Here is a 19,085-nt window from a genome sequence, read left to right as displayed (position 1 = left end):
TGTGTGTTCCTTTCTGCCTCTGACAATGGCATGCCCATTCGTGCGAGATGTGGTGGATGAAGAAGCACTTGTGTCTGAGGAGAGCCTTCAGGCGAGAAAGGGTCTTCAGGACCGGTTGGACCCACTGCCTTCCCTGATGACCATCTATATGAAAGATACAGGTTTTCTGCAGATGGCATCAGGTATCTATGCAGACTACGGGTCCCAGGATTAAGCACCGCACTGCACGGAGCCATGGCACTGAGTGTGGAGCAAATGGTTTGTGTGGCCTTGCGCTTTTTTGCTAGTGGAGCCTTCCGTACTCATGGGGATGCAGAACAGCTGAACAAGGCCACAATTTTGCCGCACAATAAGGAGTGTGTGTCTGGCTATCAAAGCATTAGCAATGTCTTCATCTCCTTCCCTGGCCACAGAAGACTCTGTGACATCAAAGAGGAGTTCTATAGGATTGCAGGTAAGAGGATCTACAAATTACAGGACAACTGTTAACACATAGTAGATACTCATACTTTGTGTGACAGGTTTCCCCAATGTCATTGTGCAGTGACTGCACACACATAAGATAAAAGCCCCTCAGGTGCCCATGAGGCCGATTTTGTGAATAGGAAATCCTCACAGCATTAATGTTCAGGTGAACATAACTTTTTGATATTGTCCATTGACGAACACTCTGCATTGCCAGTGATGTGCATTGATTGGTGTAATATTCCTCATCTTATGATTTCAGATGGTCTGCAATGCTGACTGTGTGATCAGCAATGTTGTGGCAAAATGCCTGGCTCAGTCCATGACTCCAGAATCTTTCGGGCCTCTGAAATCTATCAGTGCCTATCACAAGGTAAGCCACACAACCCCTATTTATAACCATCATGGCTGTGCAAGAATATCACTGTGTTTATTAGGTAGTAATGATGAGATTTTGTGTTGACAGGTGAATTCTCTGGTGTTATTGCTGGGAGACAGGGGGTATGGCTGCCAGCCTTTTCTCCTGACACCTTTCACAGACCCCCAGGAAGCACAGCAGGCCTACAACCATGCCCATGCCAGGACCAGGGCCAGAGTTGAAATGACCTTTGGCCTCCTGAAGGCACGCTTTCACTGCCTTCACAAATTAAGGGTCAGCCCTGTTAGGGCATGTGATATTACTGTGGCTTGTGCTGTCCTCCACAATGTGGCCTGCCTGAGGAAGGAGAGGGCCCAGAGTGCCACCAGCCATGGACTGGACAATCCGGCAATCTCCCTGATGACGACAGTGGTCGGCTGCTGAGGACCAATATGTGTTGAATTATTTATTGTTAGTATGTGTGCTTTCAATTTTGGTTAAATATGTCCTGCGGTGGCAGAGGAATTTGGGTTTTTTGGGTTCGTTTTTTGACGAATTTGGCCTCTTATGATGTTTGTGCGGTATACTGTGTGTAATACAAGGCTGCAGGGAGGCTACTGCATCCATTCATTTGTCTGTTCAGTTGATGTGTATGGATTTGTCCTGCATTTATTTTAGTGTGCAGACATGCAGGGTGTGTTATAACAGACCTTTGAATGTGTATGTATCATTTTGTATAATATGCTTGGATTCTGTGCTTTCCATCTTGTAGATCACTGTGACTTCAGTTTCGAAAGGAGCTGATGGTTTACCTGCTTTGTTTTGTCCTTATTCAATAAAGGAACATAATGTTACACATTGTGTTTTTTATTCATATGGAATGTGTATTTGTTTATATGACAGAGTACTAGGCCACACTGAAGAAAAAGGAATAAAGTCATAAATTTATGAGGCTGGTTCTTTCTGCAGAAAAGCTACATATTGTTTTTACAGTTTTGATACTTATGACAATGTGATACTTAATATTCTGGCACATCAGCATGTCTTTGTTTATGAAACCATACTGAAGTACAATTTCACGAAATGCCCCACATCTGTCATTTTAACAACTGTCCTCCTTTAAAACAACTGGTTACAATATTATGACTTGTGTTTTTTTCCCCTCTGTGGCCCTAATATTCTATCATTTTAATAATACCTTATAGTCTATGGAAACTGTAAATTATCTAATGATAGCAATCATCTAAAAATCATTTTCAAAATCATTGAAATTAATGATCACAAACGTTTAATAAAACAAGTGGTCTAGTTATATGTGATAACAATGTATAGTGAGCAGTGAAATAACTATTGGTTTCCATTTGTGGTGACTGCTGACTGACATTAGGGATGAGATTAAATAGATCCTGGAATTTAGCCTGGTCTGGAGCAGGCTAGCTCCACAGAATAAATCTCCATGGTAATTTATACCATAACATATCCTCCTGCCCCCTATCCATCTTTAGTGCAACCGGATTACGGATCAATTGAGCCAGGATCACCAAGATATCCTGGCTTAATCCCTTATCCTAGTTTTGTGCAACAGGCCCCTGGCCATCCAGAATCACAACAACACACTGACTTCTGCCCCATGGAAGTACGTACATCGTGTTTGTGATGTTGTCAACCCATCTATGGAGAGTTGGATATATCCACACAAGTTAAACATCCTGCATAGCATAAGCATAGCATACCAATCACTGATTATCAGAGAGGTACCTCTAACCTCATCTGAACTTTGACCAATTTTCAACATAGACCTTTTTCAGACCTGAAACTGTTGTCTATCATTTGCAGCCAGAGATAGCAGTATATCTTATTAAATTAATGATATATACCCATTGTTTCTTAAAGATTATAAACTGGGTGGTTCGAACCCTGAATGCTGATTGGCTGAGAGCCGTGGTATATCAGACCGTATACCACAGGTATGACAAAATATTTATTTTTACTGCTTTAATTACAGTACTGGTCAAGAGTTTGGACACACCTACTTATTCAAGGGTTTTTCTTTACTTTTACTATTTTCTACTTTGTAGAATAATAGTGAAGACAACAAACCTATGAAATAACACATATGGAATCATGTAGTAACCAAAAAAGTGTTAAACAAATCAAAAAACATTTTATATTTGAGATTCTTCAAAGTGGCGGCGGTCCTAGTGGCCGGGGACTTTAGTGCAGGGAAACTTAAATCAGTTTCACCTCATTTTTATCAGCATGTTAAATGTGCAACCAGAGAGAAAAAAATTCTAGACCACCTTTACTCCACACACAGATACGCATACAAAGCTCTCCCTTGCCCTCCATTTGGCAAATCTGACTATAATTATATCCTCCTGATTCCTGCTTACAAGCAAAAATTCAAGCAGGAAGCACCAGTGACTCGGTCTATAAAAAAGTGGTCAGATGAAGCAGATGCTACACTACAGGACTGTTTGCTAGCACAGACTGGAATATGTTCTGGGATTCTTCTGATGGCATTCAGGAGTACACCACATCAGTCACTGGCTTTATCAATAAGTGCATTGAGGACGTCCCCCCAAAAAGTGACTGTACGTTGAATCTGACAATTCATCTTGATGGTTGTACAGTCGTCTCAAATAAAACTGTGAAGGACCTCGGCGTTACTCTGGACCCTGATCTCTCTTTTGACAAACACATCAAGACTGTTTCAAGGACAGCTTTTTTAGTGCTAAATACTGCTGCTAGAATCCTGACTAGGACCAAAAAATATGATCATATTACTCCAGTGCTTGCCTCCCTACACTGGCTTCCTGTTAAGGCAAGGGCTGATTTCAAGGTTTTACTGCTAACCTACAAAGCATTACATGGGCTTGCTCCTACCTATCTTTCCGATTTGGTCCTGCCGTACATACAGTACATACACGYACGCTATGGTCACAAGACGCAGGCCTCCTAATCGTCCCTAGAATGTCTAAGCAAACAGCTGGAGGCAGRGCTTTCTCCTATAGAGCTCMATTTTTATGGAATGGTCTGCCTACTCATGTGAGAGACGCAGACTCKGTCTCAACCTTTAAGTCTTTACTGAAAACTAATCTCTTCAGTAGGTCATACGATTGAGTGTAGTCTGGCCCAGGAGTGTGAAGGTGAACGGAAAGTCTCTGGAGCAACGAACCGCCCTTGCTRTCTCTGCCTGGCCCTCTCTCCACTGGGATTCTCTGCCTCTAACCCTATTACAGGGGCTGAGTCACTGGCTTACTGGTGTTCTTCCGTGCTGCTGCTCCAGTTTCAACTGTTCTGCCTTGCGGCTATGGAACCCTGACCTGTTCACCGGACGTGCTACCTGTCCCAGACCTGCTGTTTTCAACTCTCTATAGACAGGCAGGTCAGCGCGTAGAGATACTCTCAATGATCGGCTATTGAAAACCACTTGACATTTACTCCTGAGGTGCTGACTTGTTCATCCCTCGACAACTACTGTGATTATTATTATTTGACCATGTTGGTCATTATGAACATTTGAACATCTTGGCCATGTTCTGTTATAATCTCCACCCGGCACAGCCAGAAGAGACTGGCCACCGCTCATAGCGGGACTAGGACTATGGTGGTCTGCTTGAAGCATGTTGGTATTACAGACTCAATCAGGACATGTTGAAAATGTCAGTGAAGACACCTGCCAGTTGGTCAGCACATGCCCGGAGCACACGTCCTGGTAATCCGTCTTGCCCCGCAGCCTTGTGTATGTTGACCTGTTTAAAGGTCTTACTCACGTCGGCTACGGGAAGCGTGATCACACAGTCGTCCGGAACAGCTGATGCCTCAGCATGCCTCAGTGTTGCTTGCCTCGAAGTGAGCATAGAAGTGATTTTGCTCGTCTGGTAGGCTGCGTAGTCACTGGGAAGCTCACGGCTGTGCTTCCCTTTGTAGTCTGTAATAGTTGGCAAGCCCTGCCACATCCGACGAGCGTCGGAGCCGGTGTAGTATGATTCAATCTTTGCCCTGTATTGACGCTTTGCCTGTTTGATGGTTCGTCGCAGGGCATAGCGAGATTTCTTGTAAGGTTCCGGGTTAGAGTCCTGCACCTTGAAAGCGGCAGCTCTACCCTTTAGCTCAGTGCGAATGTTGCCTGTAATCCATGGCTTCTGGTTGGGGTATGTACGTACAGTCACTGTGGGGACGACGTCCTCAATGCACTTATTGATAAAGCCAGTGACTGATGTGGTGTATTCCTCAATGTCAACGGAAGAATGATTATTTCCTTATACAGCTGACTGAGTGCGGTCTTAGTGCCAGCATCTGTCTGTGTTATAGCTGAGAACTCTCTAGGCAAGTAGTGTGGACTGCAATTTATCACAATATACTCTACTTCAGGCGAGCAAAATCTAAAATCTAGAGACTTCCTTAGATTTCGTGCACCAGCTGTTGTTTACAAATATGCACAGACCCCCCCCCTCATCTTACTGGAGTGTGCTGTTCTATCTTGCCGGTGCAGCGTGTATCCCGCTAGCTGAATATCCATGTCGTCATTCAGCCACGATTCCGTGAAGCATAGGATATTACCGGTTTTGATGTCCCGTTGGAAGGATATTTGTGATCGTACCTCGTCTAGTTTATTGTCCAATGATTGCACGTTGGCGAGTAATATTGACGGTAACGGCAGCTTTCCTAGTTGCCTTCTGCGGGTTCGGACGAGGTATCCGGCTCTTCGTCCTCTGCGTGGCTTCCTTTTGCAAATAATTGGGATGTCTGCCCTGTGGGGTGTTTGGAGAATATCGATGTGAGTCCTGCTTGTTGTTGTTGTTGTTGTTGAAGAAATATGTGTCTAATCCGAGGTGAGTGATCGCTGTCCTGATATCCAGAAGCTCTATTCTTCTGTGAGATACGGTTGCAGAAACAGTATGTACAAAATAATTTACAAATATCGCGAAAAAAAACACATAATAGCACAATTGGTTAGGACACCGTAAAACRGCGGCCATCTCCTCCGGCGCCATTGAGTGACACCATTATCCCAGAAACCCTAGACCCACTCCAATTTGCATACCGCACCAACAGATCCACAGATGATGCAGTCTCTATTGCACTCCAAACTGCCCTTTCACACCTGGACAAAAGGAACACCTACGTGAGAATGCTATTCATTGACTACAGCGTTCAACACTATAGTGCCCTCAAAGCTCATCACTAAGCTAAGGAACCTGGGACTAAACACCTCCCTCTGCAACTGGATTCTGGACTTCCTGACAGGCCACCCCCAGGTGGTAAGGGTAGGTAACAACACATCCGCCACGCCGATCCTCAACACGGGGCCCCTCAGGGGTGCGTGCTCAGTCCCCTCCTGTACTCTGTTCACTCATGAATGCATGGCCAGGCATGGCTCCAAMACCATCATTAAGTTTGCTGATGACACAACAGTGGTAGGCCTGATCACCGACAACAATGAGACAGTCTATAGGGAGGAGGTCAGAGACCTGACCGTGTGGTGCAAGGACAACAACCTCTCCCTCAACGTGATCAAGACAAAGGAGATGATTGTGGACTACAGGAAAAGGGACCCGAGCATGCCCCCTTTCTCATCGACGGGGTTGTAGTGGAGCAGGTTGAGAGTTTCAAGTTCCTTGGTGTCCACATCACCAACAAACTWACATGGTCCAAGCACACCAAGACAGTCGTGAAGAGGGCACGACAAAACCTATTTCCCCTCAGGAGACTGAAAATATTTGGCATGGGTCCTCAGATCCTCAAAAGGTTTTACAGCTGCAGCATCGAGAGCATCCTGACGGGTTGCATCACTGCCTGGTATGGCGACTGCTCGGCCTCCGACCACAAGGCACTACAGAGGGTAGTGCGTATGCCCCAGTACATCACCGGGGCCAAGCTTCCTGCCATCCAGGACCACTATACCAGGCTGTGTCAGAGGAAGGCCCAAGAGGCTTCTAAACAGCTTCTACCCCCAAGCCATAAAACTCCTGAACAGCTAATATGGGCTACCCCAGCTATTTGCATTGTCCCCACCCCCCCCCCCTTCTATGCTGCTGCTACTCTCTGTTATTATCTATGTAGTCACTTTAATAACTCTACCTACATGTACATATTACCTCAATTACCTCGACACCGGTCCCCTGCACATTGACTTTGTACTGGTACCCCTTGTATATAGCTCCGCTATTGTAATTTACTGCTGCTCTTTATGTATTTTATTCTTATCTCTTATTTAAATATATATTTTTTAGTATTTTCTAAAACTGCATTTGGTTAAGGGCTTGTAAGTAAGCATTTTGTAAGGTCTACATCTGTTGTATTCGGCGCATGTTGCAAATTACATTTGATTCAATTTTGGCCTCGATGACAGCTTTGCACATTCTTGGCAGCTTCATGAGGTAGTCACCTGTATGCATTTCAATTAACAGGTGTGCCTTGTTAAAAATTCATTTGTGGAATTTCTTTCCTTCTTAATGCATTTGAGCCAATCAGTTGTTGTGTGACAAGGTAGGGGTTGTATACGAAGATATCCCTATTTGGTAAAAGACCAAGTCCATATTATTGCACAGAACAGCTCAAGTAAGCAAAGAGAGACAAACATTCCATTGTTACTTTAAGACATGAAGGTCAGTCAATCAAGAACATTCCAGAACTTTGAAAATTTCTTCAAATGCAATCGCAAAAACCATCTGAAACTGGCTCTCATGAGGACGCCAAAGGAAAGGAAGACCGAGAGTTACCTCTGCTGCAGAGGATAAGTTCATTAGAGTTACCAGCCTCAGAAGTTGCAGCTAAATAAATGCTTAACAGAGTTCAGTAACAGACTCATCTCAACATCAACTTCAGTGGAGTCCGGTTGAATCAGGCCTTCATGGTCGAATTGCTGCAAAGAAACCACTACAAAATGACAACAATAAGAAGACTTGCTTGGGCCAAGAAACACAAGCAATGGACATTAGACTGGTGTAAATCTGTCCTTTGGTCTAATGAGTCCAAATATGAGAATTTTGGTTCCACACGCGTGTCTTTGTGAGACACAGAGTAGGTGAAGAGATGATCTCCGCATGTGTAGTTCCCACCATGAGGGCATGGAGGAGGAGGTGTGATGGTGCTTTGTTGGGGACACTGTCAGTGATTTATTTAGAATTCAAGGAGAACTTAACCAGCATGGCTACCACAGCATTCTGCACTGATACACCATCATCTGGTTGCGCTTTGTGGGACTGTAATTTGTTTGTCAAGGACAATGACCCAACACACCCCAGGCTGTGTAAGGGCTATTTGACCAAGAAGGAGAGTGATGGAGTGCTGAATCAGATGACCTGGCCTCCACAATCACCCGACCTCAATCCAATTGAGATGATTTGGAATGAGTTGGACCGCAGAATGAAGGAAAAGCAGCCAAACAAGTGCTCCTTCAAGACTGTTGGAAATACATTACTCATGAAGCTGGTTGAGAGAATGCCAAGAGTGTGCAAATCTGTCATCAAGGCAAAGGGTGGCTACTCGTAAGAATCTAAAATATGAAATATATTGTGGCAGATGGCAGGGGGAGGTGAGGGGAGTGGTTATTGAAGGGAGATGTCTTTCAGCACGCTTGCTCCCCCCCCCCGCCCACGAGCCTTATATGGACTTCCTGCCCCAACGAGGCGAGCCTGTGGGTCATTAAGCCAGGGAGTACTTGGGGATAAAAGAGGAAGCGGCCTGCACAAAAGGGCAGAGAATGGAGAGTGAAGTGTGTGCCGTGAGAGAAATAGCTGTGTGACCTGGACTGTCTGCCCACTGTCTACAAAACCGGTTTGGCTGAGGACCTGAGTTTTAGGATTACCCCTGGAGAACGGCACGGACAACGAGAATGGATTGTGGACTGTGAAATGGTTGGTGAATTCCCCCCTTTTCCCCAGTGTGCAAAACTCCATAATAAATGTCCCATTTGTGTTCTAGTTGTGCTCCTTGTGCGTGTTTGGTTATTGAACTTGGTAACATGGAAACCCCACACCCTTGAACTTGCTACAATGTTTTTATTTGTTTAATACTTTTTTGGTTACTACATTTCATGTGTTATTTCATAGTTTTGATATCTTCACTATTATTCTACAATGTAGAAAAAAGTCAAAATAAAGAAACCCTTGAATGAGTAGGCATGTCCAAATTTTTGACAGGTACTGTACGTTGGTAACCAGTTTGGGTTTGTGGTATATGGCCAATATACCACAGTTAAGGGCTGTATCCAGGCACTCTGCGTTGCGTCGTGTTAAGAACAGCCCTTAGCCGTGGTATATTGGCCATATACCACACCCCCTTGTGCCTTATTGCTTAAATATAACTTATAAATGCCTCACGAGCTTCGTTCAACTGTCGTGACCCATTAGAAACCTTTTTTATTCCAATGTTTGTTTACGAACACTGTATAGCCTTCATCTTATGGCTGGTCAGTACTTGCATCCATAGCTATGCCTATGAATTTGAAAGTGGTAATGTTTCTCCAGCCCCATTCCTCAGCTGTTTTAATTGTCAGGAATTGATTGACAGGGAAGAGTTTGTGGTCCCATTTAGTGTTAATAATGTGCTGAAGTTGATCCTGACTTGACAAGAGTTTACCTGACACTTTCAGCTGTAATGTTAAGAAATAAATTGTGTTCATTATCATGAAATAAAGAGGAACCAGTTTAGTCATTGTTACTTTCTTTATTGTACCTCACCACTGCCTTGCCACTGTCTATCGAACAGAAAGGGTATATATTATTTTGGAAACTGATGCATCCTGAGCCCTATTCTACAAATGTAGTTTGAGGAGTATGCAAAGTGACCTTGGTCAACTCTGAGTTCAACTTGGGATAACCGGTCCCACGAAAGTGGCTCACCTTTGAGCCAGGTACATTTATATGGCAACGAATCCTTCAGATCTAACCTGCTCCAGGGCAGGCTAACTCAGGGCTTATGGTGCTTTCAAGATGAGGTCAAATCATGACATCCGTGATCTTCAGGACAGAAAGTCGAAGCTCTAGAAAGAGGCCTGAGTGGAAATTCCGGGTTGGATGACCGGAGATTTCCGAGGTCCCAGTTGTTTTGAAGGCCACATTACTACATTTAATAGTCATAATACCCATAAAAACCTAGTGGTCAAACAGGGAAATGGTTCCTATTGTTTTTTCACCATCAATTTTTCCAGAAGGGAAAACACTTAATAAGGGCTGTGTTTGTGTAGGCTTACCCTGGCATGAGGTTTTGATAACTGTGTAAATCTCCCTCGGACAAGGTGCCTTATCAAAATAGTTTTTTTTTTTACCGCTAATTAGGTGCTAATGTGGCTATCATAAAGAACTACAAATGCCATGATGATCTGGACGAGACTGCCAAATTGAGCCAAAAGGTAAGAATCTCTGGATTAACTATCGAATGTTGGCTAAATGTAGTAATGAATAAATTGGCAAAATGTCTTTAAATTGACAATTCTGTGAACTGTCTTGTGCAAGTTTTAAATTGACACAGTACCTGTTAGCAAAGGTGTCAGCTGGAAATGACATGCAGGAGTTTGCAGGGATTTGTAGTCTTGCATGATGTCTACTTTGATGCTAATTAGCGTTTTCAAATCTGAGAGTAAATAGAGCCGAATATATTGATAAAAGTCCCGTTGTCCGAGAGAGATTTACATGCCACGCCAGGGTAAGCCTATATGAAACAGAGCCCTTATTTTAGGTGTTTCCAGAATCCCCTGTGGGAAAAATGAAAGGTGGAAAAACAACTGGAAAAATGTCCCTGTTTGGCCACTAGGTTTTATGAACATTATGACACCTCCATTGTGGGACTCTATGAAGTGTCTGTGCTGCCAGTTGAGGACCAATGAAATCAGATTCCCTCCCTGAAATCAGATTGTCATYTTCTACTTCATTTGAGTAAGACAAATCATTAAATATTGTATTAATCAAATGTGTTTTGTGYGTTAAATAATAGTAATGATCAAATATCTATCACATGAATCATTTAGTGATTACAAATGCATTTGAAACTTCACGCACAGTAAAACTTCTGTACGATTTTATGGATACATAGGAGTGGGGAAAAGGGTGCTTGTGCATTGATACCACGTCAAAGCACACCAAAGTAATAAAATAAAGATGGCACTTCTAAAAGTCTTCTTCACACGATAGCCTGCTGCATTTTCAAGATAACTTTAATTTAGGCACAAACGTGTCACTGACTTGCCCACGGATTCACGTTTCATCATTGTCTCAATAAAGAGTTCCGCATTCGACGAGCGATGTGCGACATACATGCGCAGTTACAAGCCTGCTAGCGAGTCATGTCCACCGTCGTCGTACGGATGAAGCCTGAGCTGGAGTGGGAAGCGAACTGAAGCCGCCTAGCATTAGAAAACCCTGAGTAGATCTAGCTCATTTTAGGCCCTTTGTAGACTTATACTGTAGTTACGTTTCAAGTTTTTATTAGACTTATATAGCCTACAGAATATACACATGGTATACACTGTCCAACGAAATGCTTACTTGCAGGTTCCTTCTCGACAATGCAACAACAAAATGAAATAATAAAAGATGAGAATACGAACATAAAGTAAATGGCTCAATAGAATAAAATAAACATTTTATTCTGATATGATTTGTGACACAGACAATATCTTGGTGTCATTATACTCTTTATATTGTGCTTTAAATATGGACTATGTCTAGATTCTGAAATAAAATGGCACATTAATTTATACAACATAATAAATATGAATATCTCAAAGTTTGAATTGGAGAAACCTGGAGGATGGTTCCTTTGCTGTCATCTTATCAATTATCTGAATTCCTGAGGAGAGGAAAGATTTTTATGTAATTGAACAGGGCTCTTGTCAGCTGTCTCGGAACTATTACTGTGATTGGGTCCTATAGTTGGAAACAGTCCTTTGCTGCTGTGTTCTGCTAGCAGCATTTGGGAGCACTGGCTACCTCAAAAAAAGAGAGGGGTCCAGCTGCATACGGTGCTTTCGGAAAGTATTCAGACCCCTTGACTTTTATCAAATYTTGTTACATTGCAGCCTTATTCTAAAATGGATTAAATAAATGAMAATCCTAAGCAATCTACACACAATACCCCATAATGACAAAGCAAAAACAGTTTTTTAGAATTTTTGCAAATGCATTACAAATTAAAAACAGAAATACCTTATTTATATAAGTATTCAGCCCCTTTGCAATGAGACTCGGAATTCAGCTTAGGTGCATCCTGTTTCCATTGATCATCCTTGAGATGTTTCTACAACTTGATTGGAATCCACCTGTTGTAAATTCTATTGATTGGACATGATTTGGAAAGGCACACACCTGTCTATATAAGGTCCCACAGTTGACAGTGCATGTCAGAGAAAAAACCAAGCCATGAGGAAGAAGGAATTGTCCGTAGAGCTCCGAGACAGGATTGTGTCGAGGCACAGATCTGGGGAAGGGTACCAAAATATTTCTGCAGCATTGTAGGTCCCCAAGAGCACAATGCCCTCCATCATTTTTAAATGGAAGATGTTTGGAACCACTAAAACTCTTCCTAGAGCTGGCTGCCCGCCCAAACTGAGCAATCGGGGGAGAATGGCCTTGGTCAGGGAGGTGACCAAGAACCTGATGGTCACTCTGACAGAGCTCTAGAGTTCCTCTGTGGAGATGGGAGAACCTTCCAGAAGGACAACCCTCTCTGCAGAACTCCACCAAGCAGGTCTTTATGGTAGAGTAGCCAGATGGAAGCCACTCCTCAGTAAAAGGTACATGACAGCCAGCTTGGAGTTTGCCAAAAGGCACCTAAAGACTCACAGACCATGAGAAACAAGATTTTCTGGTCTGATGACACCAAGATTGAACTCTTTGGCCTGAATGCCAAGCATCACGTCTGGAGGAAACCTTGCACTATCCCTACGGTGAAGCATGGTGGTGGCAGCATCATGCTGTTGGGATGTTTTTCAGCGGCAGGAACTGGGAGACTAGTCAGGATCGAGGCAAAGATTAACGGAGCAAAGTACAGAGAGATCCTTGATGGAATCCTGCTCCAGAGTGCTCAGGACCTCAGACTGGGGCAAAGGTTCACCTTCCAACAGGACAACGACCCTAAGCATTTGGCCAAGAGAACGCAGGAGTAGCTTTGGGAAAAGTCTCAATGTCCTTGAGTGGCACAGCCAGAGCCTGGACCCGATCGAACATCTCTGGAGAAACCTGGAAATAGCTGTGGAGCAACGCTCCCCATCCAACCTGACAGAGCTTGAGAGGATCTGCAGAGAAGAATGGGAGAAAGTCCCCAAATACAGGTGTGACAAGCTTGTAGCGTCATACCCAAGAATAATCAATGCTTTAATCGCTGCTAAAGGTGCTTCAACAAAGTACTGAGGAAAGGGTCTGAATACTTATGTAAATGTGATATTTCCGTTTTTTTTAATATAACATTTGCAAAAATGTCTAAAAACCTGTTTTTGCTTTGTCATTATAGGGTATTGTGTGTAGATTTACGAGGGGGGGAAACAATTCAATCAATTTTAGAATAAGGCTGTAACGTAACAAAATCTGGAAAAAGTCAAGTGGTCTGAATACTTTCCGAAGGAACTGTACATCATCTCTCAGGCCCCTCTCCAACGCCAGGATCGTCACTTCCGGGCCTGACACATGAAGCGGATAATTTTTTCTGTTTACCTCAGAGAGGATCGTGTCCAAACGACTGACAACACACTAGATCTAAACTAATACACAATGAACCCATGACCGGTGCACAGTGTCCTTCGCCCCCGCCTGCCGAGCACTGTTTTCCGCCAGGTCTGTTAACGTTACAACGAGGGAAGGAGCTAGCTAGCTCGCTAGGACACCGGTACACAGTGTCCTTCGCTCCCGCCGGCCGAGCACTGTTTTCCGGGAGGTCTGTTAACGTTACAGCGAGGGAAGGAACTAGCTAACGTAAACTCACCCCATTCCGTACAAATGTGCGCAATTGCAACATTCATACGAGGCTACCAAGAAAACTAATATGACTGTAGCGACTGTGTTGACTTCAAAATCAGGGGTGTGAACTACGTTTCTATTCGACATGGTAATGGCTCTATAGTATTGGAGAAAAGTTGAAAAAAACGGACCCTCCGTTACATCGTGATGTGTCATGTCGTAACGTACAGCACGCATAAAGCAACTATTTCTGTCTTACAATCTCTCCCCACCAGGTGTAGCACTTGTCATCGTTTAAAAACAAGAAATGGACAGTGACGGGGGTAAGGGGGGATACCTAGTCATTTTTTGCATCATCATTGCATGCGATCATCATTCTCAAAGCCACTGTTTACTTCTAAGATCACTTTAGCACCGCCCTAAAAACCTGATTCAAATTCGACACAAACCTTCAAATAGGTATGTAATGACACATTATATAAAYTCTTTATATTGTTTTATTTACATTTTAGAGGCGATAAGGTGATAAGTTGGACAGATCGAGTGAAAAAAAGCAATTTTCGCACACAACATCTCCTTCTCACTATCACGCATTAGTTTCGCTTCCCCACCTGCCATTTTTCTAAAGACCCGACGGAGCTCATTGGCTTGTTGAATTATGCAGAAACGGGCAGCGTGGGGGTCATGTAATTGATTCTGTTGGAAAGGGGAGAAATTGTGCTTTACAATGGTATTGACATTACAGTTGATCTGGAAGTATTACGTTTTTGGGGCGCTAAAATAAGGTCAATTGTACAGACCAAGGCGATGTACAAAAGTGAGTGAGTTTACGTTATCTCGCTAGGACACCGGTACACAGTGTCCTTCGCCCCCGCCACTGTTTTATTGCAGAGCACTGTTTTCCCACAGTTCCAACGTCAACAGATTACACATCAATTTTAAGATAACACATTGCACATTACCCTATCAATCACGAGACAACACTGTTTGTAAGCTTTTAAATTATATCAAACTCAACTGTTTATCTTTTCAGGTGATGAAGAAATGGATGCCTTATGGTATGGTGGGGTATTCAAAATGGGTAAACTGAGACCCTTTATCTCCTGAATGTTTTGGCATTCAGGTTCAAAAAGTCACTTTCTGACCACTTCTTTCGTGGTCAGATATTTATTGAACGTTTTGTTTAAATCAAAAGGGTTGCTGTCAAAAAGTTACCCTATGATAAGATTAATTCAGACCATTTTATTCAAAACCGAAAACTCATCCCTCCAATAGGTGGCAGTATAGTCATATCATTGAGGGGTCTTGGCATTGAAGAGAGGCCTGAGAAATAGGCCTGAGAGATGGTCTAAACTTACCCACCAGTAGCTTGCAGTATAGAGAGGGGCCTGAGAGATGATGTCTAAACTTATCCCACCAGTAGGTGGCAGTATAGTGAGGAGCCTGAGAGATGATGGGCGCGTTCGACCTCGCAGACGTGATGGGCACTCAGCCGACTTTAAAGGTGAGACTGACTGAGCTACAAATCACCTTGCATCATAAATAACTATTCAATATTATTTGTAGATGTCAGTCAATCACAATTTACCCATGATATATCACGGTTTTAATGCTCTCGAACACAGCCAATGTCTGCAGTTACACTTTATTGCAAATAAAAGTCAACGGAGTTTAAAGATTCAAAGCCGGATGTTCCCATGTCTGTACGGTTGCCATTAGTTAACACAGCCACAAAGTCAAAATTGGCTGTATCGTAAACATTCATGAAAGCAAACAATTTGCCTTTCGGTCTTTATTTAAGGGTAGGCACAAGGTTAGCAGTGTGTTGAAGGCTAGGGTTAATGTTATGTTTCAAATCAGTTTTTAGGAATATAAATTGTAGAAATAGGCGTGGTTTATACATTTATGGCTGGGGTAACTAGTGACGACTCATTGGTACTGCTAGCGGAACACAGCCCCCATATTGAGCTTGGCTGCGAGCAGTACGGTTGTAGTAAGCTGCACATACCCAGGGATGGTCTTCCTTTAATGCATTTATATTAGACACAGATGGTAAGGGTACAGTAGGGGTTTTATTTAGGAACAGTGCACCATAACTTGTTGAGCGATGTCGACGCGGTCGGAGAGAGAGAAAGCCCAGAAACTGAATGAGCAGCATCAGGCCATTCTGTCCAAAATGCTCCGAGAGGACGACAACAAGCACTGCGCTGACTGCGAGGCTAAAGGTAATCTCAGCTGCTGAAATATAGACAGTGAAGCTAGGTTAACCCACCTAGTGGTTGTGGTTCCATATACGCCATCCCATCCAGCCACACATGGGAGTTTGACTTCTGCCTGAGTGTGAATGAGCAAGCTAACAGACATTGGCTAGCTAGCCAAGGTACACCGGTCATTCCATTTGACAGGTTTGTTAGCTTGCTAGCCTAGCACGATGGAAGCAACACAAAAAGCAGGTATTGGCTCCGATGTCCTTCCCTCCAATTTATTTATGAGCGGAAAACAATGTCGGAGACCAGTCTACGATAACGGAGGGTAATCAGTCTCCAGTATTGCCAGCACACAAGCCAATATGGGCGGATAATACAATGCTGATGTAGCAGTGACTGTCAAGCAGGTTTTGATTCAGTTCAACGAACCACCCATCTGTGAGTAATGAATGCCTCTTGCGTCATGATGACGTGTTTTGCTAACGTTTACCTTTCGTTTATGGACAGTCCCTATTTTTATTTCACTATCAGCTGCCAGTGTGTTGACCATGACCATGCGAGCAATGATCAGTCAACAGCATGACGTGGCCATATTTCATACTACTGGGTCCTTGCTCTGCCCTCGAGTTTCTCTGGTTGGTCTCAAAGTTAGGCTTTTGAGACGTGACTGTAGTTGCCATAGCTCCGAGAGAGTCCAGTCCAGACTGGTTTTCACGTTGTTGGGGATGCTGTTTTTTTGATTGACAGAAAGGGCCAATGAACAGCACCGTTTATGGATGATGCTGTAAAATGAGGGATGCATCCAGGGAGAGGACAGGTGACAGGTGACAACTTTGCACTATCCTTTGTCAGACACAAAAGTTGACCCGGCACACACTACACATTGCTCTTTCAAATTCCAGATTCTCCTCCGTCTGAATACAATATATTGTATAGCCTACATGGGTATTATCMCAGGAGTGTGTTATCAAATTTGTGCACAAGACACCCACCCATGGCTAATGGATCCTGGACAGGCTCTAATCTGCAGAATGGTTCTATTTGCTTTCTATTCGTAGCCTATGTAATCCTGCTTTATGTAACGTTGCATTATAGCTCAGTCAGGTAAAAGGAAGTGTCAGTGTTTGTTTATTAAGTGAAAGCTCCACTCAAGCTGCGTCCTTGGGTGCTGTATATGTGAATGCTCACACTGCATCCATCTCTTCGTCCCATCTCTTCGTCCGCCCACTTTGTGTTTGTAAGTGTGTCTGCATGTGTGCGTGCCTGTGTGAATGGCTCACATGCTCCTGTGTGTGGTGTGTGTGTGTTTATCGTGAGGCATTGTTCCTGTAAATTGTGTGCGTGCGTGTGCATAGCCTATGTGTTATGATTGTGATATGATGCTGTCAGCTCATATTTGTTAGCACTGTGTTAGAGAAAATGGAAGGAAAGCGGGAGAGAGAGAGGGATCGTTCTATACTAGGGTTTTGCTTATCTCCTCTCCCCATACTGTCTCTCTCTATCTTCTCATTGCCTAAGCTCTGGTTTCWATCTCTCCAGTGTCCACACAATGGGAAAGGAAAATTACCCAGCATCCTTCACTGCTTCTCCTTCCATGGCCTACAAGATGGGGCAAAGCAGTGTGTTTCTGTTTTAATGGCTTCCCACCTACAACTCAGGTTTCAGGACAGTCTCCACYATGTTGCTTTACCAGTATCCATGCCTTTGAGGTCAGAGCTGGGGTTGTTTGGAGTCTGGACTATACACTTGGGAATTAGTGGTAAGACCTTCATCAGGCTTAGGGGTCAACTCTTCTCTGCAATCAGAGGAAGATATTTTCAGCTGCTGTCTTCCTCCGTGTTGTCATGCTGCAGTAAGAGTTGATAGTCATTTGACTTCAGACATCACTGAGTAACAAGGGCCTGAGGCACTCTCGCTTCACTCACTATTTAGTCAAATACGCAAGCTGGCACAGACATGTTGCACTGTCTCTCTTTCTATCAATAGGTCTSTCAATACCACGTATCTGCCCTTTGTGCTTGTGCTGAAGTTAGTATTAGCAAGAGGGCGATGGCATCTCTCTCAACACACACCCCAGAGGCATGTTAACCCATGACTGGAAGGGCAGCCCTCTGATAGGCTGGCCCAGGCCAGGTGGGTGTGGCTCATATGTTACATCATCAAGCTCCATCTGATCTCACACACACACACTATCAGTTGGCTTTGTTGTGCCTAGCCTACTAAATCCAGACCACACAGGAAGAATGCCTCATTTCATTTCCACCTCTGCAATGAAACGGGGAGAGGGCTAGGTTGTGTGTGTTCCTAGACAGCCAGGACTATGCGTGACAGACCTGCAATAATGGTGAATAGATGGGGTGTTGGCCTGTAGCTTTGACTACTGCAGTGTGATGAGTGACTCACCTGAGCTGCTCAGCTGTAATTCCACCCTGCCTGCCTGTCTCTGTGCCTGTAAACACTGTGTGCACACTGCCCTAAATTCTCAGGGTGTGGTGAACAAATGTTTGTGTATACCTCTACCGTTGCTGTGTCTCAAGGCATATAAGCCTAGGCTAGAACAGAGTGCTTTCCTTTTCGATCATTAGACTATCCTACTTGTGCTGGGACCGTAGCATGTGCTTATTGGTGGGCTATCATCTGGCATGGCAGGGGCACTCTCTCTGCGCTGGCATGATTTTCTCTGTGTTGGCACGCAAGCTTGGCAAGAGGGCCAGATGGGCACAGATGGTTGTTCTGACCCCCCCCTGGATACCCCTCTCTCCCTCTGCGTGCCTGTGGGAGCCGAAGCCCATATATTGTATGGCTCTTGAAGTTAAGAAGCCTCTCCCATCTTCGCTGTGTCCTCATGGGGCCTGCCTACTGTTCCTCTTATCACCAATAGGTGGTGCCAGAAGCCCAATATCTCAGTGGGTGAAAGTCAGGGAATCGATGTAGAGGAAGCCTCATTTTATGATCTCTCAACCCAATACGTTGTGTTACTTCATTTTCTTCAGGGGACAGCAGTAACCTAGTAATTTGAATGTTATCTGATAATGTGGTGGTAGATGCCCAGTCTGCCCTAWKSCTCAGCGCCAGTATSCACAAAGCATCTGAGTAGCAGTGCTGATCTAGGATGAGTCTTGCCTTTTAGTTCATAATGAATAAGACTAATATAGA

The 19,085-nt window shown here is 43.9% G+C and overlaps 1 protein-coding gene across 1 annotated transcript in view; it reads left to right on the top strand.

Moving 5' to 3' along the window:
* The first annotated feature begins 15,657 nt into the window (after positions 1-15,657).
* The window catches only part of LOC111951860 (stromal membrane-associated protein 1), a 56,553-nt gene continuing 53,125 nt past the window's right edge, over positions 15,658-19,085 (top strand). The window contains exon 1 of the mRNA XM_023970146.2: positions 15,658-15,947. Within this exon, the coding sequence (XP_023825914.2) occupies positions 15,830-15,947 (118 nt within the window). The 5' untranslated portion in view covers positions 15,658-15,829. The remainder of the gene's footprint in view (positions 15,948-19,085) is intronic.

The sequence above is a fragment of the Salvelinus sp. IW2-2015 genome, linkage group LG25 (genome assembly GCF_002910315.2).
Source record: "Salvelinus sp. IW2-2015 linkage group LG25, ASM291031v2, whole genome shotgun sequence".
In the NCBI taxonomy this organism is placed as follows: domain Eukaryota; kingdom Metazoa; phylum Chordata; class Actinopteri; order Salmoniformes; family Salmonidae; genus Salvelinus; species Salvelinus sp. IW2-2015.
The sequence above is the reverse complement of the archived record's forward strand: the minus strand, read 5'-3'. Positions and strand labels throughout refer to the sequence as shown.